General features: G+C 46.0%; 1 protein-coding gene across 1 annotated transcript in view; it reads left to right on the top strand.

Annotated features, from left to right (window-relative positions):
- The window catches only part of ARHGAP44 (Rho GTPase activating protein 44), a 139,962-nt gene that overhangs the window by 90,495 nt on the left and 22,724 nt on the right, over positions 1-26,743 (top strand). Inside the window, exons 6-11 of the mRNA XM_089900137.1 lie at positions 4,674-4,791; positions 14,371-14,439; positions 16,668-16,749; positions 17,203-17,330; positions 23,060-23,171; positions 23,583-23,664. Of these exons, the coding sequence (XP_089756263.1) occupies positions 4,674-4,791; positions 14,371-14,439; positions 16,668-16,749; positions 17,203-17,330; positions 23,060-23,171; positions 23,583-23,664 (591 nt within the window). The remainder of the gene's footprint in view (positions 1-4,673; positions 4,792-14,370; positions 14,440-16,667; positions 16,750-17,202; positions 17,331-23,059; positions 23,172-23,582; positions 23,665-26,743) is intronic.

Here is a 26,743-nt window from a genome sequence, read left to right as displayed (position 1 = left end):
TATCCGTCAGCGTTTCTTTAATTCACGTATTATTTCCCAAACTTCAGTCCACCTGAATGATCTTTGACATCTGTGCCAACATACCTTGTGAAATATCGATACGTTTTTTCAAAATGAGTCTATTTAAAAGAGAAATCTTAACAGCACTACCATAAAGTGAAAGGCAGTGCCCTTAGCTACAAGTATCAGGTAAATGTACAAGTGGACAGGATGAAAGTAGCACCCGTGCTGTTAAATTTTAGGTCCTGTTGCCTGTGGAAGGCTGTGATCCTGAAGTCTCCAGTTGCTGAAAAGGGAAGAGGAGGAATTAGAAAGTGGTTGAAGTTACTCTGACCCAGATCTGAGGCCCTCCCCCTAGGGCCCTTGGAGGAACAGAGAGAAGGTTGCATCAGGCATAATGGTATGGTACGACTTCCTACAGTGTCCGTGCGCCACGTAAAATGCGTCCTGTAGCCGCAGTGTTCAAGTCCCACATCCCGGAGTCACGTAAGATGATGGCGGGTATGCTGCTTGTTCCACCGTCCGGGTGACGGTGGACACCGGGCTCCTGGGTTTGCAGAGTCACTTCCTTCTGCGAGGACCTGGGTTTTAGCTCTGAGATCTCTTCTCTGCTTCTCTAAGGAACACCTTCATTCCCAGCCCAGAGCTTCTGCTCAGAGGGCTGGATGTTAGCATCAAAGCTTGTCATTGCCTTGTCCACTTACATATTTTCATTCAGCCCCCCTTAGGGGAGAGAGAGTTTCTCCCTGGTGACAGTCGCGGCCAACCTAGTTTTGTCTTATGTTTTTAATGGTGACACCAAGTGGTGTGTAGATTCTGAAACCACAGAGGAGTGTCGTCAGGGACCTCTCTTCCATGATTTAACAAACTTGTTCATGTCTTCAGCTCATCCTCTCTTGTGTATTGGGATTTGGTAAGGAAATAATCTACTACCCCCTCCAAATTTTTATGCTTCTAACCTTTAACTTAGACCCTTGACAACTTTGGTTGTTTCTGAAGCCAACTCACCCCAACTTCTTGCCTTTTCCTCTAACCCTTCCCCTGAGCCACTGTTTCCCAAGATGGAGCAGTGAGCGTAAGACCAGATACTGTGCTACTGAAATGCAAACGTCACCAGCTACTCTTGGAGGAGCAGTTGGGTTCTCACTGCCCCTACCTCTACCCCACCCCACTTCCCCATTTGGTCAGTCTGCATACATTAGGGTCTGTTCCTTGTAGCATCCTCCTTCTGAGCCGGGACCTCAAAAAGTGGAGGATGCCCAAGGCAGAGGAGCGGAGAAGACTGGGCAGATGAAACAATAAATGTCCCACTAAAGCAACTTTCCTGTTTCCTTCCAAAACTTCTTCCTGACTCCCTGTCACCCTGAACTGATCTTGAGTTTGCCTTCTATACCCTTCTCCTGGTCTGTGAAACATCTTACCCTTATTTCTGGCCTTTTTCTTTCCATTAGCCTTTCCTTAAAGCTTGTATTCTGTCTTCACCATCCCCAAATTGTAGACTGATTGTATCTTTCCCAGAGAATGATGGGGTCGCCTCAGCTACCTTAGTGGGAAGAAATGAACTTTCTTCTCTTCAAACTTCAAAGCTCAAACTCTCCTTGGACAAGAAGCCTTATTTCTTCTCTTAACAGAGCAGAACAATTGTTGAGTTTACTTATAAGAGCCTCTGAATGAGAAGATCATCCTTCCTCGAAATTCATGATTTTTAAAAATGTTTTAATTTTATTGGAGTATACTTGATGTACAATGTTGTGTTAGTTTCAGGTGTACAGCAAAGTGATTCAGTTATACATACACATCTATTCATTGTTTTTTAGATTCTTTTTTCAGATAGGTCATTACAGAGTATTGAGCAGAGTTCCCTGTGCTCTACAGTAGGTCCTTGTTGGTTATGTATCTTATATATAGTAGTGTGTGTATGTTCATCCCAAGCTCCTGATTTATCCCTCCCCACCATGTTTCCCCTTTGATAACCATAAATTTGTTTTTGATACCTGTAAGTCTGTTTCCTTTTTGTAAATAAGTTCATTTGTATCTTCTTTAAAAATTAGATTCCACATATGAGTGATGTCACATGGTATTTGTCTTTCTCTGTCTGACTGACTTCACTTAGTAGGATAATCTCTAGGTCCATCCATGTTGCTGCAAATGGCATTATTTCATTCTTTTTTTAGGGCTGAGTAATATTCCATTGTATATATCTACCACGTCTTCTTTATCCATTCCTCTGTCGATGGACATTTAGGTTGCTTCCATGTCTTGGCTATTGTAAATAGAGCTGCAATGAACACTGGGGTGCATGTGTCCTTTCAGATTATGGTTTTCTCAGGGTATATGCCCAGAAGTGGGATCGCTGGATCATATGGTAGCTCTATTTTTAGTTTTTTAAGGAACCTCCATACCGGTTATACCAATTTACATTCCCACCAATAGCGTGCAAGGGTTCCCTTGTCTCCACACCCTCTCCAGCGTTTATTGTTTTTCGAAATTCATGATTAGTGGCACTTTTCCCAATTAGTTGCTACCTGTACAAATGTTTCCAAGTTTCCCTTGATATTTTGCTATTCAGTCTCCACAAAGGGACCATTTTGGGGGCATTTCATCACTATTGTATAATATCAAAGTAGATTACTTATCCATTACAAGTAAAATTCCTTATAAATGGAGGGGAAAGGTGTATGTTTCTAAACTACCAGGACAGAATTGGGGGTGGGGGGGAATAAAGGGGAATAGGGAAGAAAAGAAAGAGATAACTTTGGAGAATGTCTTCATTTTAATATACATATATTAAGTGTAATTTGGATTTTTAAAAAAAAACAAATCTAATCCAGATCTATAAAACCCTAAAAATCAGCTTAGTGTTTGTGGCCACTTTGTTTATTTTTTACACTTATATATTGGTTAGTTTTTTTTCCTTCAGGTAGCATGAATGGGATGGTGGTTGTAGCTCCATGATCTACCATAATCAACCATGGAAGTGTGTTCATTATCTGAGATCTAAATTACAGCCGTGACATTTCATATTTTATTTGACTAAGCCTGGGAGGTATTAGTTAAATATTTCCGTAGGGCAAACCGTTATAAGAAAGAATTGCCCAGGAATTTTTACTGATCCTTATCTGTTAGCTTAGATTTTTTTTTTTTTAACATTTTGGAATAGAATATATCCTTTCTAATTTGGATGAAGACTCTTTCTCAGGACACATGTGTCCATCTCTGGAGCTTCAAGCCAGCTTGATGTCCTAAAGCCTTTTTAAGTAATTTTCACATGGGTGCGTGTTTTAAGTGACAGAGAATCCTTCATTTTGCTACTTTTTGCTAATAGCAGAGAGAACTAATGTCCCCTTTTTTGGTATTATAATGCCCCACTCTCTAATTTTTTCCTGCACATAACACAAGAGGAAAGAAGAATTGTACAGGGAAGACACTTAGTGATTCAATTCTTGATTCTCAAAATGAGGGTAAAATTGCACTTTTTGCGTCTACATTGGATGGACAGTCCAAGAGCCAGATGGAGCCTGCAGGCCTCTTTGGTTTGGTCCGTACGCGGCTGGCCTGCATGGTTCCAGAGGATGCTCTTTAATCTGTTGTCATGTTTCATCTGATGGGTTCACTTGACAGTTCGCAGTTTGTCAGTTTGAAACATCCAGCAACCTGTGGGCCACGCTCCTCCTGCCTGGGCCCCATCAGCCCTGATCACCCTCCAGTGAACCCCCGCCAGGTCCCCGTCTCCTCCCTGTTCCTCCTGACTTCCCAAGACCGCAGCCAGGCATTGGCAGCCTTTGTCATCCTGATTACGCGATTGTTTTTCTTAGAGCTGAGAAACAGCTTTATATCTCATGTCCCTGTCACAAGTAGGAAATAAAGGATTGCGTGGGCGAGATTTTAAGATAATGACCCATTTGACTTATTTTTCCTACTTGCTGGGCCCTGTAGGCTGTTGAGTTTACAGCCTCAGGGGGAGAGGCCCGCTGCTGTTCCCTGCTATAGCTACTAGCATCTTAGCATAATTAGAACCTTCTTTCAGGGCCTGCTTTCGGTAATTCCTTGATAATGACTTAGCAACCAGAAATATTTGTGCTTCCCCATTAAAGTTTCCCAAGGGGCTCCCTCAGAAGGCCAGTATTCTCTGCAGAGAGAGAAATGTTTAAGAAAATATAAATGAGGTGTTGCAGTGTTGATCAGAGGTTGCTTAGTGCTTACCAGTGGAGACTTTTGCTTTCACATTTGTTTTAATCTTACCCACTTGTCCTCTCACTTAGCACCCATGATTGGCTTCAGCCAAGTAGGTGAATGTTTCGAAACTCACAGCCCTCAGGATAGGCAGGAAGCTAATAGGAATGGCATGGACCGTGCTTCAGGGGAAGTGGTGGTGAAGTCGTTTGGCCTGAGTGTTCAGAAGACAGTAGGGAGGATGATGGCAAATTGGGGAATCCTTGCTCTGTCTGAAGTGGCCGCTATCCTCAGCCTCCTTCAGTCCTGCTGCTTGGACATTGGAGCCCCCTTTCTCCTGGTCTGGTACTGGGTACCTTTTCATATCTCTCCTTTGGAATGAGGCTGTGCCGTTCCCTGGGTGATACTCATGACCAGCTATTTCTCTGCTTCCCACAGTGTCCCCAGGGCTTTCTCTACCTGTCTCACACCTCTCCTCTTTGTCTCCTCTTTCCCATCAGGTGGCAGCAGACTTCCAAGTCTTCGGGTTTGTCCAGCAGCTTACAGCCTGCAGGTGCCAAAGCGGATGCCCTCAGGGAGGAGATGGAAGAGTCTGCCAACAGAGTGGAGATTTGCAGGGTACCCAGCTCTTTGCTCCCCTCCACTGAGAAAGATGGGGAAGCCCTAAGGGAGTCCCTTTCTGTTGGCTGGAGGTCTATGAAAACCCTAACAGTGAGCCTCTGGTTGAATCAGCATCCCCAAGCTTGCCTTCTGACACCTCCAAAGAGTCCTGCATGAGCCCTAAGAGTTGGGGCTTTCATGGTGACCTGGATGCGGGGGGACAGCAGTGGGTGATCACTGATATTCCTGCGTGGTAGGCCAGGAGGAAATGGCCTCGGTTTCTCCATGAAGATTTTGTAAGTCACCTGAGCCCCAAATCATAGATTCTAGGCCACCCAGAACAGTTGAGAGTTTAGACAATAGATGAGCCTTGACTCCCTGTTGATATTACATTATTTTCTTGTTTGCCTTTTACTGTTTCCTGAGTCACTTTATCAGTCCTTTGCTTCGCGGGAGACATACATGTATCTATGAAGTTGAAATGCTAGCCAAGGAGACACTTACAGCAAAGAAAACCTTCCACTTGTCAGGAGAGGAGGACCTCGTTCTACAGAGTGTGCCTCTGCCCTCGGGAGTGATAGGTGCCCCTCATCACCCATCACCCATGTTCAAATGTTTCTCATCTACTTTCCCCATAAACCTTTTATGGGGCTTTGTCAGCAATACCCATTCTTCATGCTCTGTGTATATGTACGTCTGTATACGTGCAGATATGCCAGTTTGGGTTTGGATCTAAGAAACAAAAATACCACATTTCTAGAATTATGCTGGTATCTGTTGTCTTCCTAACATGCAGTTTTACAGGAGAGTGGCCACTTAGCATGCATACATCTTTGTTCTTTGTGGCTTTATCGAGTCTTACCTTGTCCATCAGCTTCTGCTGTTATGACCACCCTGTACAGGTGATTCAGACCTTGCATTCAGGTGACATTCACAGTCAGATAGAATTTCTCTCTGGAGTTAGAAACATCAAAAATATCTCGAAAGGATTTGTTATCTCTCAGCCTCCAGTTCTATGGAGCCAAGCAAAGTTAGACCAATACTTCAGACCCAAGACTCGTTGTGAGTAAAGCTGGTTTCTCATTTGAATTCCTGTGTCTATGGCAAAGATCTAGCTGGTGCTATTCATGAAGAATCACTCTTCTCTCATGTTGATTTCCCTTTTACTCTGTGTCTTCTCTACCCATTTACCATGGGTTCATGTCCTTCAGTTAAATCTTGTTTCTTACAAAATTCCTTCTTCACTAGACAGACACGGCAGGGTGATGTTAAGAGGGGCTGCTGGTGAGTTCCCTGGTAGCCTAATGGTTAGGATTCCAGGTTTTCACTGCTGTGGCCTGGGTTCACTCCCTGGTTGGGGAACTGGGATCCCACAAGCCTCACGGAGTGGCCAGGAATGAAAAAAAAAAAAAGTGGTGAGGGGAGCTGCTGAATGCAAATATCCAAACGCATTAGAGTAAAAGTTTAATAGCTTCACTCAGTCTTGGGTAGCTTCTTACATAGGCTGTTTTTACCAAAAAATATATTAAAATTCCTTTTCAGAGATTACAAAAGTATTGCATATTCACCAAAACCAGTGGAAAAAATTTGAAAATATATTAAGAAAACACCAATAATTCTTTCCCTTCCTACCCAGCAACCAACCAACCAACCAACCCACCCCTCTGTTTGCAAAGGAGGTGACCAGTTTGCCTTTCTCAACAATATTTATTAAGATTTGTTGTGAACAATGTGCCCTGTGATGTGCCAAGTGGCCATAAAAGTTATACGGATAAGGAAGTAAGTGTTAGGACCTGTTACACAGCCTCCCACCCTTTTTTCTTTTTTATAATCATACAAATATGCCCTCATATATAGCATTTTTCTAGGTACTTGTTTTGTGTTTGTGTGTATGTGTGTGTTTATGAAACAGTCATGTTGTTTCTATTGGTCTATCACTTTTCTCAGTTAATAGTACATCCTGGCCGTTTCTCCAGGTTAGTAGCTGTAGATCCAACTTAGTCTTCTTACTATGGTGCACAATATGCCTTAGTAAGGAGGTATCTACCGTGATATATTTAGCTGTTTTTCCTAGTGATAGATATTCAAACTAATGTGTTTTGTTTCTTTGTATTTTGGCATCAACAAAAATGATATAATCAACATCGTTTTATGTATATTCTTATACACTGGTAACTTTTTTGCCCTATAGGATAGATCCCCAAAAGTGATATTTTTAGGTAGAAGACTACGTATACTAGTTAAGTTTTAATAGATATTGACAGTTTACTTCTCTCTCTTTTTTTTTTTTAATTTATTTAATTTATTTATTTTTGGCTGCGTTGGGTCTTTGTTGCTGCGCGCAGGTTTTCTCTAGTTGCGGCGAGCGGGGGCCACTCTTTGTTGCAGTGTGCGGGCTTCTCATTGCTGTGGCTTCTCTTGTTGCGGAGCACGGACTCTGGGCATGAAGGCTTAAGTAGCTGTGGCTTGCGGGCTCTAGAGCACAGGCTGAGCAGTTGTGGCACATGGGCTTAGTTGCTCCGTGGCATGTGGGATCTTCCCGGACCGGGGCTTGAACCCGTGTCCGCTGCATCGGCAGGCGGATTCTTAACCACTACGCCACCAGGAAAGCTCCAGTTTACCGCTCTTAAAAGGAAACTGGGGCTTCCCTGGTGGTGCAGTGGTTGAGAGTCCGCCTGCCGATGCAGGGGACGCGGATTCGTGCCCTGGTCCGGGAAGATCCCACATGCCGTGGAGCGGCTGGGCCCGTGAGCCATGGCCGCTGAGCCTGTGCGTCCGGAGCCTGTGCTCCACAACAGGAGAGGCCACAACAGTGAGAGGCCCGTGTACCGCAAAAAAAAAAAAAAAAAAGGAAACTGCAATTTATACTCCCACCACTAATATACAGAATTGGACATTTCACTTTATCTTTCTCTGTAATGTATGTTTTTCCTGTTTTCAGTTTTTGCCCATCCAGTGAGGGAAAAAAAGCTATCCCTATGTTATTGTAATTTTAATTTCCCAGGATGTTAGTGGTCCTAAGTATATCTTTGTGTATTTATTGGACATTCTTCCTATATTTCTAGACCTTCTTAGTTTGTCAAATTGTCTATTTGTATTGGCAGTCGGACCAGTATTTCTGTTGTTTTTAATAGCAATTTGTGTAAGTTCTCTGTATAATTAGAGATATTAAACTTTCTTCTATCTGCTGTGCTGCAGATCCTTTGTCCAGTCTGCCGTTGTCTTTTGATTTTTGTTTATAGTGACGTCTGCCATTAAGAACTTGATCATATACCTGTATTTCCTTTGTATGGGAGAAGACCCCAGGTGGTCCATCAGGCACCTTCCACCTCAAGGTTAAGAAATTTTTCTTCTTTAGTTTTGTTTTAATGCCTTTAATGCATCTTATACACCTATTCTGTGCATGCTAATATACCTGAAATTTATTTTTGTATGTGGTATGCAGGAGAGATTTGGGCGTTTTCCCCCCATATGAAGAGGTAATTCATTTATTAGATAAGCCACCTCCCCCTGAAGTGAAATCCCATCATCCGATCCCTCAGATTTATTCCTGGGCTCTGTATTCCATTCATCCGCTTGTCTGTCCCTGGGATAATACTGTGCAATGTCTCTTGTAATGACTTCATAGCGATTATAATATTCAGTAAAATAACTGCCACTCTCTTTCATAGCTATCTTGTCTGGCCTCTGGCCTCTGTTTCATCATATGAACTGTAGGGCGATCACATCCAGTGGATAAAAGCACGCATTGTGCTCTCGGCAGCTTTATTTGTGTGCGGAGCAGATCCCCTTGAGAGCAGGCGCTGATGTTTTCTCTCAAGTTCTCTTCTGACTACTCTTTTATTGCTACTTCATTGGCTGCCAGCTGTTCTTAACATCCACTGTGGTCCTCCTCCCTTCCCTTTCTGGGTTGCCCTAATTGGGCCATTTCCCCTTCTAGCGTCATGGCTTTGTATTCTCTCAGCTGGATCTCCTACACTGTGGCAGCCCAGCAAAAGGAAAGTTTGTGGGCTGAAGGTGACCAAGGTGGCAGCCTGGTTTCCCTGTGTTTAGGCACAGCGAGGCCCAAGCAGAGCTCCCCAGACCTTTAGACCCAGAGAGCTTTGTTTTTTGTTTTTTTAATTTTTGTTGGAGTGTAGTTGCTTTACAGTGTTGTGTTAGTTTCTACTGTACAGCAAAGCAAATCAGCTATATACATAGATACATATAGCTTTTTTGGATTTCCTTCCCATTTAGGTCACTGCAGAGTATTGAGTAGAGTTCCCTGTGCTTTACAGTAGGTTTTCATTCATTTTCTATTTTATACATAGTATCAATAGTGTATATATGTCAATCCCCACCTCCCAGTTCATCCCACTCTCCCCTCCCCCTTGGTATCAGAACTCTTGTTCTCTACGTCAGTGTCTCTATTTCTGCTTTGCAAATAAGATCATCTGTATCATTTTTTTAGATTCCACATATATGTGTTAATATACGATATTTGTCTTTAGACCCAGAGAACTTTAGATCCAGGAAAACCAAGTCAAGGTGGGTTCCATAAGACGGAACCTGCTGGTACCTGGGGCAGGTGGGCAGGTGCAGCGTTTCTCTTTTTATTCCTTCTTAGAATTTCCATGTCTCTACTTACATGATCCTTCTGTTCTTGTGTGCTGCCTACTTTTTCCGTGAAAGCCCTTAGCGTGTTAATCGTATTTTTAAAAATTCCTAGCCTGATGACTCCGACATTCTTGACACATCTGACTCTGGTTCTCATGCTTGTCCAGTTTCTCCAGACTGTGTTTTTGCCTTTTTAGTATGCCTTGCAGGCTTTATCGAAAGGTGGACACAATGTGTACTGGGTAAAGGGAGCTGAGGTAAGGAGGCCGTTAGTGATGTAGTAGTCAGGTGTGGGAGCCAGGGAAGCGTTCTGTAGCCCTGTGATTAGGACGAGCAGGGAGATGGGGTTGAACCGGGTTCAATCCCTGGTTGAGGAACTAAGATCCCACAAGCCCCACAGCGCGGCCAAAAAAAAAAAGTTTCTCCTAAGGGTAGGTCTTGTTAAGAGTAGAATGCTCTAGTACCTTTCAAAACGGTACCTTTCCTCTTCCCCTTGGCAAAAGCCAAAGAGGGTTTTTCTCTGATGTTCACTGTGAGAACTTAACTCGGCAAAAGTGTGAGGGCTCCCCCGCTCCCTGGCGTTTTTAATTCTCAGACTTGCCACCCTGAGCCTCCTGCGGTTTGTCGGTTACAGTTCAGGGTTTCCTGAAACTATGGAGGTTTCTGCTCCCGGATTTCTTCTCCAGTAAGTTGTGATTCTCGTATTCACCTGTCTACCTCTCTGGTTTGGCGGCAGTGGTTTGCCCTGTACCCTCACTCCTCTGATGGATCTAAAAAGAGTTGTTGATTTTTTTAGTTTTTTGCAGCTCTTTACGTTTGGTAGGACTGAGCTTCTACGTGCCAAACAGGAAACCCGAAGTCAGCAGCGAAAATCAGGGTTTTTCACTTTTTACCAAGAAACAGTACTTAAGAGACCAGTATTTATAAATATCTTGGGGATTTTTTTTAACAACAGAAATATCTAAAATCCTACCGTAACATTTTGTAATATAGGGTAATTATAAAACATTACTAAGGAAATCAAAGAAGGCTTTATAACACTGAGAGGTGTTTTTAGATGAGAAGAGTTAATACTATACAAATTGAATTTCCCAAAATTATTTTGATTACAAGTGTAGTATTTTGATTGTGGTAAATTGCAATAAAGGTTTCCAAGGGTAGTAAAAGGTTTCTAAAGTTATGGTGGGAGAATCATTGGAGCTTGGGATTATTATCTCCTAAAATGTATTCTAGAATTACATAGTTAAAAATAGGTACTATTTAAAAAATAAAAACATCGGTGGAAAGAAAAAAAGGCCTCCCAGCCAGAAGAAAATCCAGAATCCAAGTATATGAGAAGTTTCATCTGTGAGATTTGTAATCCATAGGGACAATCTATTCGTGAATAATTCTCAGACATTTGGTTAGTTCTTTGAAAAAAGGAAATCTGTACCTGATACAAGTACCAAAATAAAGTCCCAATTTATTAAAGATTTCAATGTCATATTCTCTACTGAATATATATATATGGATATTTATATTGTTGGTTGAGAAGCACCAAGCAGATTACCAAAGGAGGAAGTTGTAAAGAGAAAAGTTTCATACATACTCCTATTTACAGAAGCCCTAAAAAAACGCAGTACCAAAAAAAAAAAAAAAGTTACAGTTTCAAACAGGAAATTGGGGACGCTATTAGCAGTATTTGATAAAACTGATGGTCTCATCAATCGAAAACACTCTTAGAAATCTTATAAATAAGAAATAGATGAAGACTCTCATAGGAAAATAGGTACTCAGGGTCACAAGGAATTGACAGTGGATGACACAAATAGGTAAAAAAGGTAGAAGAAAGTTAAGCTCTTGATCAAAAAATACAAATTAAAACACGTTATTTAAATTTCCTTTATACATTTGATTGTGATTCAACAGAATTAAATGGTTATTATAGAAAACAAACAAAACTCATGGATTAGTCCTTGTAGTATAAATGGTGATCTTTCAGCAGTATAATGCATAAGATCTAATTTCCCAACTCATAATTATCTTTCTAATATTTTTTAAGTTAACTCTAAGGAATTATACAATCAGAATTAATTTCAACTGCAGAACTTATCCAAAGAAATAAGAGATGGGTGGAAAACTGTATAAACAGATGCTTTTTCAAGTGTTGTTATAATAGCGATAAATTAGAAACACAATAACCAGCAACAGAAACAGAGTCCATCCACACAGTAAATGTCACGACCAATAGAAAGCATGTTTCTCTGGGGGCGGTAATGAGCTACCAAGCAGTCTGATCCCATTTTTGGTAAACCAGGCAATCATATGACTGATTAAAATAAGTACAAAATGGGCAAATGTCAGTATAGTGCTTATCTCTGCACGGTTATCTCTGTGTGGTGGGATTACAGGTGAATTTGTTTTTCTGCTTCGTATTTTTTTGAGTATGGATCCGTTGCAAAATCAGAACACAAGTGATTTTTTAAACACATAAAATTCTGGTGATTATTAATGGAAGGTTTTTTTTCCCTTTATAAAGAAAATTCACTAATGATTTAGATTAATGGGAATTTATTTTTAAAATATTCTATTGATATTCATGAATACAATAAATTTAATAACATGTATTAATAATTATAAATAATTTAGATTAATATTTATTTATTTTTAATTTTGGGCCGTGCTGCACAGCACGTGGATTCTCAGTTCCCCAACCGGGGGTCGAACCCGGGCCCCCTGCATTGGAAGCACAGAGTCTTAACCATTGGACCGCCAGGGAAGTCCCAATATTTATTTTATTTATTTAGATGAATAGAAATTTGATTTCGAGTTTCCACTTTTATTTCTCACTTGTGTGGCTTACTTGGAGTCTATATTGTTAACTTCCTAAGCCGGTAATGATTGTACCTTCAGAAAATCCTGTCGTGTCCCTGAGGGCACGCACAGTTGGCCCGACTCCTCTAAGATCATCTGCTGAGTCGTTGAAGGTGGTCTGATACGGCATTTAGTCCCTTCCGAGGCTCGCTTCCTTTCCTCTGTCTGCCGAGCCATTTTTATCACTCCACCCTTTGTTTTTCCCTGACTTGAAATATCTCCCTTAGGCCTGTCAGGCTGGCGATGGACGTTTCCAGACCAAGTTCTGCTGGGGGGATGGCAGACAAGGTTGAGTTCCAACAAAACCACTTCCTCTTGCACCTTTGACAGATTAGGCATTTATGGTAGGGACGCTCTGGTGGAAGGGAACTGAGGTGGGTGGTCCTAGAGCCCCTTTTATTCTTTGGGAAAGTTACCTTGAACTCTTGGTAGCTACTCGTCTGAAATTGGGATCTTGGTTCTATTGTCTTGTGTACGAGAATGCTTTAAGGATGTTTGCCTGTCAAGGATACTGGAAAAGGAAGCAGATTACTCCTCCCATCCCCGTGCTCGCTGAGAACAGCTTAATCGGCAGCTGGAGAAGCTGCTGAGGTGGTTGCAGTCGGTGCAGAGTGCTCTTCCTGAATCATGTAGTTGCCGCTTTAATTCCTTCAGCATCTGGGTCAGCTTTCTTGTGCTGTGTTTTTTTTTTCTTCCTTTTTACTGAGATATAGCTGACATACAGTATCATGTTCGTTTCAGGTGTGCTACATGCTGATTTGACATTTGCATGCATTATGGAATGATCACCACGATACGTCTAGTAACAGTCTGTCCCCATACAAAGTTATTGGAGTTTTATTGACCATCTCCCTTGTGCTGTCTGTTACATCCCGTGGCTTCTTTATTATGTAACTGGAAGGTTGCACCTCTTAATCCCCCTCACCTATTTTCCCCACCCCCCCAACCCCTTCCCGTCTGGCAGCTACTGTTTGTTCTCTGTCTATGAGTCTGTTTTCATTTTGTTTCGTTTTTTAGATTCGACCTATGAGATCATGCAGTATTTGTCTTTCTCTGTCTGACTTATTTCACTTAGCATAATGCCCTCTAGGTCTGTTCATTGTTACAAATGGCGAGATTTCATTCTTTTTTTATGGCTGGGTAGTATTCCGTTGTATATACACCACATCTTCTTTATCCATTGGTCTATCAGTGGACACTTAGGTTGCTTCTATATCTTGGCGATTGGAAATAGTGCTGCTATAAGCATTGGGGTGATATTTTCATGTTACTTCAACTTGAACATTATAGACTCTTTTCTCCTTAACTAAGCATCTCTTCTGAAGATCTACCTCAGGGCTACCAAATAGGGAGGGATGTCAGAGATCACAGGACTTGCACACACAAGTTTAGAGATGTGACATGTCCAAAGATATGGTCATTGACAAAGTCTACGTCCGCTCAAGATGCACTTTTATCGCACCTCGCAGGGAGTGTTTCTGTGAAACAGACAACTGTCCTCCTTGGAGGGAACACTTTCCAGTACCAGACACAGCATTCAGCCATGGTTCTCGGTCCCATGGGAAGCTCAGCGGTGGCGGATTGTTCACACTATGAGATCTGTGTGTGGTGTTGGATGAGCCCACGTTTTGCCAAGTTTGGAATCAGCAGTCCTTCCCCTGCCCACCTGTCTTACCCAGCTTCCCACGACTTGGTGTGTTTCTGTTTCTTTCCCATATGCTGGTGATCAGCCAGTCAGAATTGAGGGTGAAGGAGAGCTAGGCAGGTAGCATCATCAGAGGGAAGAGGCGGCAAGACGAGGAAAGCAGAAGCACAGTTTGTACCTGGCGGGGCTGCCTCAGACGGTGGTGCCTGCCACAGAGATGTAGGGAAGTAATTTGCGCATCACTCCCCCATACCAGCTTTCCTAACTCTTGATGTAGCCCACGTGTTAAATAAACGCCCTGGGAAAACACTGGCTTAGGTGTTCTTTTCCCGCTTATTCATCCTCTAGAGCCGTGGTTGGGAAACAGGGGAATGTCCACAGGCAAAGTTTGTAATCTGTCAAGTATTATGAAAAATGAGATCAACCACGGTTAAGGCTCTTTCTTCTGTGATGCTTAGACTCCTGCATGACCCACTCTCTGTCTTGTGTTTTACCCCCTACAGGACCAGCTGTCGGCTGACATGTACAGTTTTGTGGCCAAAGAAATTGACTATGCAAACTACTTTCAAATGGTAAGTTTCCAGAAAGGTGAGGCTGCTTGAAGTCTGTTTACAGGCATCACGGTGCGGACAGGGAGGAACGTCGGCCTCGAACTGAGGACCCCTAGATCGAGCACGTCCTGAGAACGGATGGGGCTTTGGCTGTTCTACCTGTGAATAAATCCTGCCTTCTAGTTCTCCTTGTATGGATTTCTCCAAAAGCCCAAGAATAAAATTCAGCTTCATCCATGAAGATGACTGCAGCTCAGTGATCTATGGCAGTGGTTCTCAACCAGGGGTGATTCTGTCTCCTCTGCCAGCAGAGGTTTGGCCATGTCTGGAGACATTTGTGGCTGTCACCATTGAGGGGAGGTGTTACAGGCATCCAGGAGGTGGAGGTCAAATTTGTTGCTAAATATCCTGCAATGCACAGGACGACTCTCACAACAGAGGATAATCCAGCCCCAAAATGTCAGCAGAGCCGAGGTTGAGAAACCTGAATCTATCATCAGTAAGGAACTTGGGAAGGAGAAGAAGAAGAAGAAGAAGAAGAAAAACCCCACCTGGCGCGTATTCGTTTTTTAATCTAGATTTTTGCCCAAGACGGTGGCAAGTAGGTAAACGAGGATTGATACGGCCTGTTTGCCTGTCTTTCATCTATGAGAGCAGATTTAGAGAGTAGAGAAACAGGGTCTGAGTCATCCATACTTGAATGATCGGGCCCAAATAATTAGGACCCTGTCTATTTACCAGGGAAAATACAAAGCAACTGGGGAAAAAAAAAAAAAAAACTTGAGAAGAAAAAATACAAATGAAAAATCCAGTTAAGCTCACCTGCTTTTAAAGTTGGGAATGAAACTCAAATCTCAAAGCATCTCTTTATGGTCAAGGAAGTAACAGAAAAGGAGGGAAGGTAAAGGGAAGAAAGAGGAGGAGGAATTCTGAGAAGTTTAAATGTGTTGATAAGCGTGGGGCAGAGCTGTGGGCGGTCAGCACTCTCCCTGCGTGGGAGAGTGGCTGAGAAGGCCAGAGTTTCTTCTGCCCTGAGAGAGAGCTGATAGGCATTCCTTCCAACTTGGAAAGTTTATTTTAAAATAGTGGGATTGGGCTTCCCTGGTGGCGCAGTGGTTAAGAATCGCCTGCTAATGCAGGGGACACAGGTTCGAGCCCTGGTCCGGGAAGATCCCACATGCCGTGGAGCGACTAAGCCCTTGAGCTGCAACTACCGAGCCTGCGCTCTAGAGCCTGTGAGCCACAACTACTGAAGCCCACGTGCCTAGAGCCCGTGCTCTGCAACAAGAGAAGCCACCGCAACGAGAAGCCCACGCACCACAACGAAGAGTAGCCCCCGCTCGCTGCAACTGGAGAAAGCCCACGTGCAGTAATTTTCAAGTATATTCCATCAGTTTTATTTGCAAAGATAATATTTCATTTTAGAGTTTCTAAAACGAATGACATTGTTGACATTCCAAGCATTATTAGCTTGCCTGATTGCCATTTGGGTACCATTTATTGCAGCATTCTGATTTTTTTTAAATTCCCTTTTCGTCTTCCTTGGGGATGACAGTAGCTACTTTTCACACCAGACTTCTCAGCAGAGTGACTCCCACCTTTTCCCTCACACATGCGCAATTTTTTTTGGAGGAGGAGGAGGTAGAGATTCAGAAAATAAATGAAGTGACTGTTGTTCACAGGTTTTCCTCTGCTCTTATCACCATTTCAGCAGCTTTTTTAGTAGTGAGATGGGCAAAGTAGAACATCTTGAAGGACTTTGCTCTTTGGCCTGCATCACGATAACCAAAGCAATTTTACCTCCCAAGACACTTGAAGAGGATTGTGGAGCAAGCACGTGTTTTCCGACCAGTTATATCTTGAACTGTTCTGGCAGAAATCAAGATATATAGAGGCTCATGGCATTTAGCGCCATCTCATAGGCACACGGATTTCTGAATGTGTTCTCCATTTATAGTCTTTCATTGTTGCACCTCTTCGGTGCCTTTTGCCGGGAGAACTGGGGGCGGGGTGCTCGCTAGGTGGGGCGATGGTGAGGGCAGGCTCAGCCCTGGGGTGTCCTGTCTTACTCCCCGATTCCGCTGCTTTCCAGACTTCCATGTGTGGTCACTTCCCTGCCGCAGAGGCTAAGGAGACACATGCCCATCATCGCGGGTGGATGGAGGAGAGAGCAGGGCACCCCAGTGGCGCGGCAGCCTGTGCTCCCCACCCTTCAGCAAAGGGTAATGCTCACTCTTGTGTTTCCTCAGCTCATAGAAGTGCAGGCCGAGTACCACAGGAAGTCACTGACGCTCCTGCAGGCCGTGTTGCCTCAGATAAAAGCACAGCAGGGTGAGTGCAGACCTTGCCTGGACCGGGGAGGCTGGGGAGCCTGCTTCCCAGAGAAGCCTGGTGCCCTGTGCTTGGCTCACCTGCTGCGTCCCGAGCAGTGCCACGTTTAGATGAGCCCCAGGACCTCCCCTAGCAGGTGCCTTGCCCCAGCGGCAGTGAAGCCAAGCACACTCACACACACTGCCCCACGGGGATGAGTCGGGTGTGCATGGGCCTGCATGGAGGTGCGTGGGTGACAGGAAGCCCACCGGCTCTGCTCACATGGGCTGGCCTTCCATTCCACCCACTCCCCCCATCATCCCCCAAAACCCCAAGAATGGAGACTCAGCTGGGCTCCGTGTCTTTGGTAGACTTAGGAGAATCTGTGTGAGCAGAGGAAGGGAAGATGCCCACATGGGTGACCTCCACTGACCCCTTTCACTGACCCCTCTCTTGCTCCGCTCCCCCCGACAGAGGCCTGGGTGGAGAAACCTTCCTTCGGGAAGCCCCTGGAGGAGCACCTCCTTATCAGCGGCCGGGAGATTGCCTTCCCCATCGAGGCGTGTGTGACGATGCTGCTGGAGTGTGGGATGCAGGAGGAGGTGGGTCTGGGCACAGCCGAGCTCTGCCTTGAGCAGGTCTCCTCGTCCGCGAGATGGAGCCTCTGGGGTCTCCTTCTCTGTTACCGTCCTCGCCCAACCCCACAAACCCAAACCCATGAAGACGCGGTACAGCTGCCCTTCCTCAAACCGGCCCTGCTTTCTCTCATGAGCCTTCGCTCTCCGGGGACAGTGGTGGATTGCGGGAAATGATACCACTGGCCCTGAGGATCTCACAGCCCTGCTCTGGCCCTTCTTTCTGCATTTTTAACCTGGTTGGGGCATTTTCCTCCCCCTCCCCCTCCCCCTCCCCCTCCCCCCCTCCTCCCCCTCCCCCCTCCTCCCCCTCCCCCCCTCCTCCCCCTCCCCCTCCCCCTCCTCCCCCTCCCCCTCCTCCCCCTCCCCCTCCCCCCCCCCTCCTCCCCTCCCCCTCCTCCCCTCCTCCCCTTCCCCCTCCTCCCCCTCCCCCTCCTCCCCTCCTCCCCCCCCTCCTCCCCTCCTCCCCTCCCCCTCCTCCCCTCCCCCCATCCCCCTCCTCCCCATCCCCCTCCTCCCCTCCCCTCCTCCCCTCCCCTCCTCCTCCCCCTCCCCTTCCTTCCCCCTCTGATCCTCCACCTCCTCTTTCTCTAATTGAAAAAATAGACCTTTTAACATTTTTGATCATAACCTTTTTATAGAGATCCTGAAAATATGATTGATACAGACATTAGCATTTCATGTGAGCCACATGTAAAGAGACGTTGGTGACTTTTGTTTTTCTTGTTGTGTAAATGTTTTCCTGGGAGATAGACCTCATCTTTGGCTTCTTATACAGGCAATTTAAAAATCATTACTCCATCTTCATTTAATCTGGTCAGCCAATCAATATTTATTTAGGGCATTTATTACTGAGCAAAATATAAAAGAGTGAGATGGGGGCTTATGAATTTATGAGGGGAGAGGAGTCTAGCATCTGTCACATAAACCTGATTCATTCAAAACAGTCAATAAGCACTCTTAAGTATCACTAGGTCCGGGGGGGGCGGGCAGAGAGGGAGTGGGCAGAAGGGGAGGAAGCTGACGAACGATGAAGCTGTATGTCTGCTGCCCCCTGTAAGCCAGGTGTGTTTTAGATTCAGCTATTAGGAAGGGATGGGAATAAATGAGTTTTTTAACCGCATTTTAAGTGCCAGGCATTTTCATGTATATTACCAGTGAAAAGATGATAAGGTCTCTTCAGCCCCTGAGGGATGGTTTCATGGAGGGAGGTGACCTTGGCTTATTCTTTCCCCATCATTTGTTTATAATTATGGAAAAACTGAAAGACAAGAGAAGATACTGCACCTCATCGTCTGCCTTATGGTCAGTCAGGTCCATCTCTGGCTTCACCTTCCGCCCCAGCCCCTGGCTGGACGTTCTGAAGCCTATCCCAGACATTCTGTCATTGCGTCTGCAGGACTTCAGTGTGTGTGTCTCTGAAAGATAAGGAATGTTTCTAAATGTAACTGTGCAGTATTATTCTATAAAAAAGTGAAAAGAACTTATTGCTGCCTTCACATTGCCGACTCAATGTGAACAGGGCCTGGAAGATCAGGTCCTCCAACTTCTCCCGTGTTGTCTCCTGACTCTCCCACCTGCTATTTCCGGACTTTTCCGCCTCTCACCAGGCCTCACTCTCGCTTGCGTTGTCCGCCCCACCCTCCAGCTTTGCTTCAGCTCTTCTTTAATAACAAGCAGGCTCAGGTTGCCCCAGGCCTAGAAAAATCTCTTCTCTCAATCCAACCACAGCCTCATATTCCTTCCCTTGCACTTTGGTTTTGTGTTTTATGCTACCCAATTTCTTTTTTTTAATTTTTTATTTTACTTATTTTTTATTGAAGTATTATTGATTTATACCATGTTGTGTTAGTTTCAAGTGTACAGCAAAGTTCAGTTATACATATATATTTTTCATATTCCTTTCCATTGTGATTTACTGCAGGGTATTGAATATAATCCCCTGTGCTATACGGCAGACCTTGTTGTTTATCTCTTTTATGTATTGTAGTTTGTATCTGCTAATCCCCAACTCCTAGTTTATCCCTCCCCCACCCCCGTTCCTCTTTGGTAGCCATAAGTTTGTTTTCTAAGTCTGTGAGTCTGTTTCTGTTTTGTAAATAAGTTCATTTGTATCATTTTTTTAGATTCCACATATAAGTGATATCCTGTGATATTTGTCTTTCTCTGTCTGACTTACTTCACTTAGTAGGATAATCTCTAGGACCATCCATGTTGCTGCGAATGGCATTGTTTCATTCTTTTTTTATGGCTGAGTAATATTCCATTGTATATATGTACCACATCTTCTTTGTCCATGCATCTGTTGATGGACATTTAGGTTGCTTCCATGTCTTGGCTGTTGTGAATAGTGGTGCTATGAACATAGCGGGTCATGTATCTTTGTTAGTTAGAGTTTTCTCTGGATATGTGCCCAGGACTGGCATTGCTGGATCATATGGCAACTCTATTTTGAGTTTTTTAAGGAACCTCCATCCTGTTCTCCGTAGTGGCTCGTGCTACTCAGTTTCTTAAAGTAGCTCTCATCGTCTGTTGCTCCTGCATCCTCACCACCACTCACTCACTCACTCCTCTTCTTTTTTTGGTCCCTTCTGCCCCCACGACTGGGCTGAAGCTGCGCTCAGTGGTCCCCAGGGATCCCCACTGCTACTTCCCATGACTTAGTTCAGCCGCCTTGGCCATCACTGCCTGTGAAGTGCTAACATAGTCGTCCTTGAAACCAGCTCTTCCCTGGAGTCCTGGGTCCCCCCCCGCCCCTGCCAGCAACATCGGGGCAGCAGCGGGGGGAATCTGCACCACCCGACCCTGCCCTCTGCTCACTCTGATCTCTGCTGTGGTGCCATCACCCTCTCTGAGAGCCTCGCCTGACCTTAGTGAGGACTCAGGGTTCTCGTCCTCCTGTGGGCTCCACTCCTGAGTTTTCTGCCATGTCCTCAACATTTCCATGCAGATTTTCCTCTCACGCCCCCGAGACTGGACTCACAAGCTACTTTAACAACCCTCCCACCCTGCAGCCCGGTGTTTGTCACTGCATGAAGCAGCCGTGACACGGTCAGAAATCTAAAAGCTTCTCTCTGAAAACTCTGCCCCCTTCGCTTTGACTCCGTCCATCACCGGGTGTGGTTGCTCTCCCCCCAGGGCCGTGGCGTGGCTTGACGAGGGTCTCGCCCGCTCCTTCGATGCATGTGCAGCCTGCTTTGGGGCTGTAGCAGCCTTACGTATGCACTGGTCCAAACGTGCTCATGAGGCTTCCTCACGGGGGTGCCATAGAGCTTTGGACATCGATTTATCTGACATACCCTATCCTGAGAAGGGGGCTAGCAGTCTTAGCAGGCAGAGAACTCAGTGTTCCGGATGAGGCATGTTTTCTTCTGAAGGAACTTGGAAATCTGAGTGGCCATAAACAGTTAAAGGAGAAAGGGGGATCCTGCCAGCGTCTCAGTGTCTGGGCTGCATCATAGAATTCAAGGAGCTGAGCAGGTGAAACAAACCAATGGGTCTTCCACCCGCGTCTACCTTCCCTGTGACTTGGGGGCTCCCCTCCAACTCTGACCTGCTCGTGTCTCCCCTTCCACACGCCCCTGGCTTCCTTCTCCCTTTATACGGCAGTAGCTCACTTTTGCAGCGGTTCACGTGGAAGAGGTGACAATGACTCGAAAGTAACTTTAAGAATAAAACATGAAGGGGCTGCAGGAGGCAGAGGCGTTGCTCCCTCGTAACCACCCCCAGTCTGCCCATCCCCTGAGGGCATGGCCTTGATGAGTTCCTCAAGGTGTAGCCCTGTGCCTCCTGAGATACGCAGACACAAAGACATATACACACACAAAGACAGACACAAAGACACGGACACACACGCAAAGACACAGACACAGAGACACACACACACACAAAGACACAAAGAAACAGACACACAAAGGCACAGACACACATACACACAGACACAGACACAAAGAAACAGACACACACACAAAGACACACACACAGACACAAAGACACGGACACACAAAGACACAGGCACACACACAGACACAGCCACAAAGAAACAGACACACACACAAAGGCACAGACACACAGACACAGACACAAACAGACACACACACAAAGACACACAGACACAAAGACACGGACACACAAAGACACAGGCACACACAGAGACACAGCCACAAAGAAACAGACACACACAAAGACGCAGACACACATACACACAAAGACACAGACACACAGACGCAGACACACAAAGACACAGACACACACAAAGACACAGACACACACAGACACACACAAAGACACAGACACACACACACAAAGACACAGACACACACACAAAGACACAGACACAAAGACACGGACACACACAGAGACACAGGTGCACACACACACTGTGGACCTTTGTGCATGCATCCACCTCCTAGACCTCCAGCTCTGACCAGGTCTCAGTCAAAGTTTTCTCCAAAATATATTCTTTTTTTTAAATTGAAGTATAGTTGCTGTACAGTATTATATAAATTACATGTATACAATATAGTGATTCACAACTTTTAAAGGTTATACTCTATTTATAGTCTTTATAAAATATGGGCGGTATGCCCTGTGTTGTACAGTATATCCTTGTAGCTTATTTTATACCTAATAGCTTGTACCTCTCAATCCTCTACGCCTATATTGGCCCTCCCCATTAGTAACTACTAGTTTGTTCTCTGTATGTGTTGAGTCTGCTTCTTTTTTGTTATCTTCACTAGTTTGTTGTATTTTTTAGATCCCACATATAAGTGATATCATACAGTATTTGTCTTTCTCTGTCTGACTTATTTCACTTAGCATAATACCCTCCAAGTCCATCTATGTTGCTGCAAATGACACAGTTTCATTCCTTTTTACAGCTGAGTAATATTCCTTTGTATATATACACCGCATCTTCTTTATCCGTTCATCTGTTGATGGACACTTAGTTTGCTTCCCTATCTTGGCAATTGTAAAGAATGCTGCTGTGGACATGGGGGTGCATGTATCTTTTCAAATTAGTGTTTTTGTTTTTCCAAAATGTATCTTAAATACACAAGAACAGGAAGTCAAAGTGCCCAGGGTTCATTTATCCAACAAATGCGTACTGAACCAGAACGCTGGGTCACCCTGTACTAGGCGCTGGGGACACAGCTGTGGGCGAGGCTTGGGTCCTGCCACTCCAATATTGATAAACGGTGACGAGAAGGATGCACCTAGTTGATCATGGAGGAACGGGGTGGGTAGACTGCCTGTCAGGTTTTTAATTAATTAATTAAATTTATTTATTTATTTTTTATTAGTTGGCTGTGTTGGGTCTTTGTTGCTGTGCGTGGGCTTTCTCTACTTGTGTTGAGCGGGGGCTACTCTTTGTTGTGGTGCATGGGCTTCTCATTGTGATGGCTTCTCTCTGTTGCGGGGCACGGGCTCTAGGCGCGTGGGCTTCAGTAGTTGTGGCTCATGGGCTCAGTAGTTGTGGATCGCAGGCTGTAGAGCGCAGGCTCAGTAGTTGTGGCGCACGGGCTTAGCTGCTCTGCGGCATGTGGGATCCTCCCGGACCAGGGCTCGAACCCGTGTCCCCTGCATTGGCAGGCAGATTCCTAACCGCTGGGCCACCAGGGAAATCCCTGCCTGTCCGTTTTGCTTTTGTGCCTTGGAGGTTCAGGCTGTCCTGTGACCCCCTGTCCTGTCGGCAGGGCCTCTTCCGAGTAGCCCCATCTGCCTCCAAGCTGAAGAAGCTGAAGGCTGCCCTGGACTGCTGCGTGGTGGATGTGCAGGAGTGCTCGGCAGATCCCCACGCCATTGCAGGTGGGCCTCGCAACTGGGGGGGCTCCGGGGAAGGGGTGGGCGTGGAGGGTGTGCGGCCACGTGTCGGGGCCACTCGAGCCACGGGCTTCCCAGCATGCTCCAGGCATGTCCACTCAGGACCCCGCTTGAGCCCTGGTGGCTGTGGCCCTTGAAGGGAGGCCTTCCCATCCCCCACGTGCCAGGGGAAGGGGCGAGGGTGGGAAACATGAGGGGGGAGGCCAGTGTGATCACCAGCCCAGGGCCCACGGCCCCACCAGAGCCTCGGATCCGGTCACGCGGCAGCCACTGTGTGACCTTGTCACATGGGTCGGGGAACCGTGCCGAGACGTGGCCCCCATGATGGCGCTGGCCGGTAGCATGTGTCTCTGCCGTGTCCCAGTGGCTCACGGACCGTATGGTGTTCATGTCCAGGAGCTTTGAAATCTTACCTCCGGGAGCTGCCAGAACCTCTGATGACTTTTGAGCTCTATGATGAGTGGATTCAGGCTTCCAAGTGAGTACAGCACGTTTCGGGGTGTCTTCTGGGTTGTGGTTTATTTGGGAGTCTTTATTGAAATTGTGAAAGCATGCCACCTGGGATCCAGCGAATCCCTCTCTTGGTATGTGTCACGGGGAAAGGCTTGTACGTGTGCCTGGAGAGGTGTGTACCAGGGTGTTGGTCGTGCGGTCACCTTGAATAGCAGAAGGGAATGACCGAACAAAATACGGTATAGCTACACTCTCACATGCGCGGCAGCACTTCGAAAAACGGGTAGAGCTATTCCTGCTCACGTGTAGAGGTACGAAGATTTAATTTTGAGTGAACTAAAGTTAACAGGGACCCACAGGATAGTCTGTTGTTTTAAAAAGAAGAAATACAAAAAACACACTCAAAACGATACAGTTTTAGGAGTGCCTCTATAAATGTGTAACTACATAAAAGAAGGTTCTGGAAAGGCTCACACTGGCGGGTGGGGATGACTCCTTCCAGAGAATAGAGCAGGACAAGGGAGTGGTGACAGGGGTCTTTACCCTCATCTGTAATAGGTAAAAAATATTAACAACAACTAACGAATAACTAACATCAAAATACAATGTCCGGGCAGTGGACACCATCCGCACTTTCCTGAAGGTGGGCCTGGAGTGGGGGGCCTCAGCAGGGAGGTGGCAGGAACGAGGCCCAGACCCTGGTCGTGCATCGGGAAAATGGGGGTATGGAGATCGGGGTGGGGGCTGGTGCTCAGCAGGTGGCGCCCCAGCCATGTCACCTGTGTAGCGCCGAAGCATGGGATTCCTTGCTTCCTTCCTCACTTGATTCGTGATTAGGATTGTATTATGTATTTTCTTCGGCCCTAAGTAAGAGCTGACTTTAGTACATGCTACTGTTTGGAGGAATCAGTTTTTACTGAGTAAATGGACACGGCTAGGGAGGACACAGGAGAATGGGCACCAGAGAGAGGCTGGGAGAGACGAGGGTGGAGATGGTCCAGGAGAAAAAGATACAGGAGGGAGAGGAGCATTTCATGGGAGGACTGAGCTCGGTGCCCATGAAAGGATGACTTCTGGGGGTCTCTAATCATGGGGTTTAGTAGTGAAAAGCAGCCAGCTGAGCTGTTCCAACAGGATGCTGGAGTGCATATGTGCTTCCGTAAGAACTGGGGCTGCAAGAGAACCCAGCTGACCTGGAAGTGAAGCCAGGCTGGCGTGTGCAGTTAGAAAAAGTTCGCTCCGGTTACCGTGCACACCTCTGGTTTTTTATCCAAGGTAGAATAGAGATGATGCATTTTAAAAGGCTGGCTGACTGCCTGGTATTCCTACATCTCATGGTGGAAAGTGAGTTTTAGAGTCCACGATGATACTAATAATCACAGGTGATGCCATTTGTTGAGTGTCTATTAGAGGCTTGTCATCGTTCTAAGCTCATTATATGTTTTTAACTCATCTGATTTTCACAACAACCCTATGAAGGGGGTTGTGCTCTCTTCCCTATTTTATAGATAAGGCAGTCGAGTCACAGAGCAGGTGTTCGTGGCAGGTTACTTGCCGTCTGATAAGTGACAGGACGAGGATTTGAGTCCAAGGAGTCCGGCTCCAGAGCCCACGTGCTTAACGGCACTCCACGCCTCTCTAGAATGACACGGGGGTCCTGGGCATGAGGATGAGTGAGGACGTATCTTTTGATGGACACTGCCCCTTTTATTTGCTGAATGTGTGGGTGGTCTTGATGACGCCAAGCTGGAGGAGGAGAGGGCAGCCGGGTGCTTCGGGATCAGAGAGAGACCGTTCCCGATGATTTACAAAGCTGGGCTCCATTAGGAAATAGGGGTGAGCAGATGCCTCGAAGAGCTCAGGTCTTTGAACCAAGGGAAAGCAAAGGCTTCTTTCTGCCCCCGGAGGAGACGCATGTTGTGTGTGAAGATTCTGGGTATGGTGGTGGCGGCCACCCCGAGGCCACAGTCTCTAACGAAGGTAATTTTGCCCAGGACAGCCACCGTCAACCCTCTGTGTGCGTCAGTCTCCTGCGAAGCTTTAAAGGATACCTAGGTTCAATGCCTGGACCTCCTTTTCAGAGATTCTGGTTTAATTCTCTTTGTTTCAAAGCTCCCAAGGCTACTGGGTTGATAACCATTGACCTTTGGTGAAGCTGAATCTCACCAGAGAGCCACACTCACCCTAACGGGGGATTGGCCTTCAGGGAAGCTCTGCCTCTGGCTGGGCCATCCAGGAGTTGGGGCGGGGACTGGCGGGAGACAGCAGGAGCAGTAGTGAGGGATCTGCCAGGCGAGGTGGCCTGGGACTTGGCTGGTCACGTGTGCTGAGCGTTTCCATGCAGGAAGCACGGAGCAGCCCAGAGGCTGAGCCAGGCCTACCAGAGGCGGCAGGAAGGCCCGAGGCTCCCGTCACTCCCAGGCTTTCTCCCTCTTCGTGCCGGCCATCCCCTCCCACACGACTGTTCCCCCGAAACCTTTGCCTGGTGGGCTCCTTCGGACTCTTTGGGCCCGTCTTCCTGGCACCCAGACGTCAAGCAGCTGGCAGTCAGGATCCGTCCCATCCCCTGTGTTCTTTCTCTGCGGAGAACTGATCTGCAGGTTCGAGGCTGTGTTTGTGTAGCTGGTTAGGTTGTGAGCTGGGCTGGTGGGGCAGGGCGGGGGAGGCAACTGTCTCCTCTGATTGCATCCTGATTCCCAGCCCTCAGTATGTGGGTGCTGATTTTTATTGAAGGGAAGGTCTTGGCAGAATCTGCCCTTTCAAGGGCTGAGGAGTGGAAAAGGGAGATTTTCTTGCCTGGGTCAGGATGGGAGGGAGGACTTCTGGGGACCCAGCGATGGCCACTGCCCTGCCTTGGGCCCCGGGTCAAGGGGTCAGAGCTGAGCCTCCCTGTTGGCATTTGCTTTTTAGTTTTTCTCGAGAAAACGTTCTTTGAACATAAGGCCTTCCTAACAGTGTCAGCCTTGATGTAGGTTTTCATGAAAAGTAAATTAAAAAATATAGTCCTGTAAGTAGTTTCTTTTAATCCTTACAGGGTTTATCAATAAAGAAACCTTTAGAGCAAATCTTTTTGTAGAGTAGAGAATCCTTTGGTCATGGAAATT

The sequence above is a fragment of the Delphinapterus leucas genome, chromosome 19, assembly GCF_059928025.1.
Source record: "Delphinapterus leucas isolate spDelLeu-1000000601 "Yukka" chromosome 19, BTC_Dleu_Yukka2, whole genome shotgun sequence".
Lineage (NCBI taxonomy): Eukaryota > Metazoa > Chordata > Mammalia > Artiodactyla > Monodontidae > Delphinapterus > Delphinapterus leucas.
The sequence above is the reverse complement of the archived record's forward strand: the minus strand, read 5'-3'. Positions and strand labels throughout refer to the sequence as shown.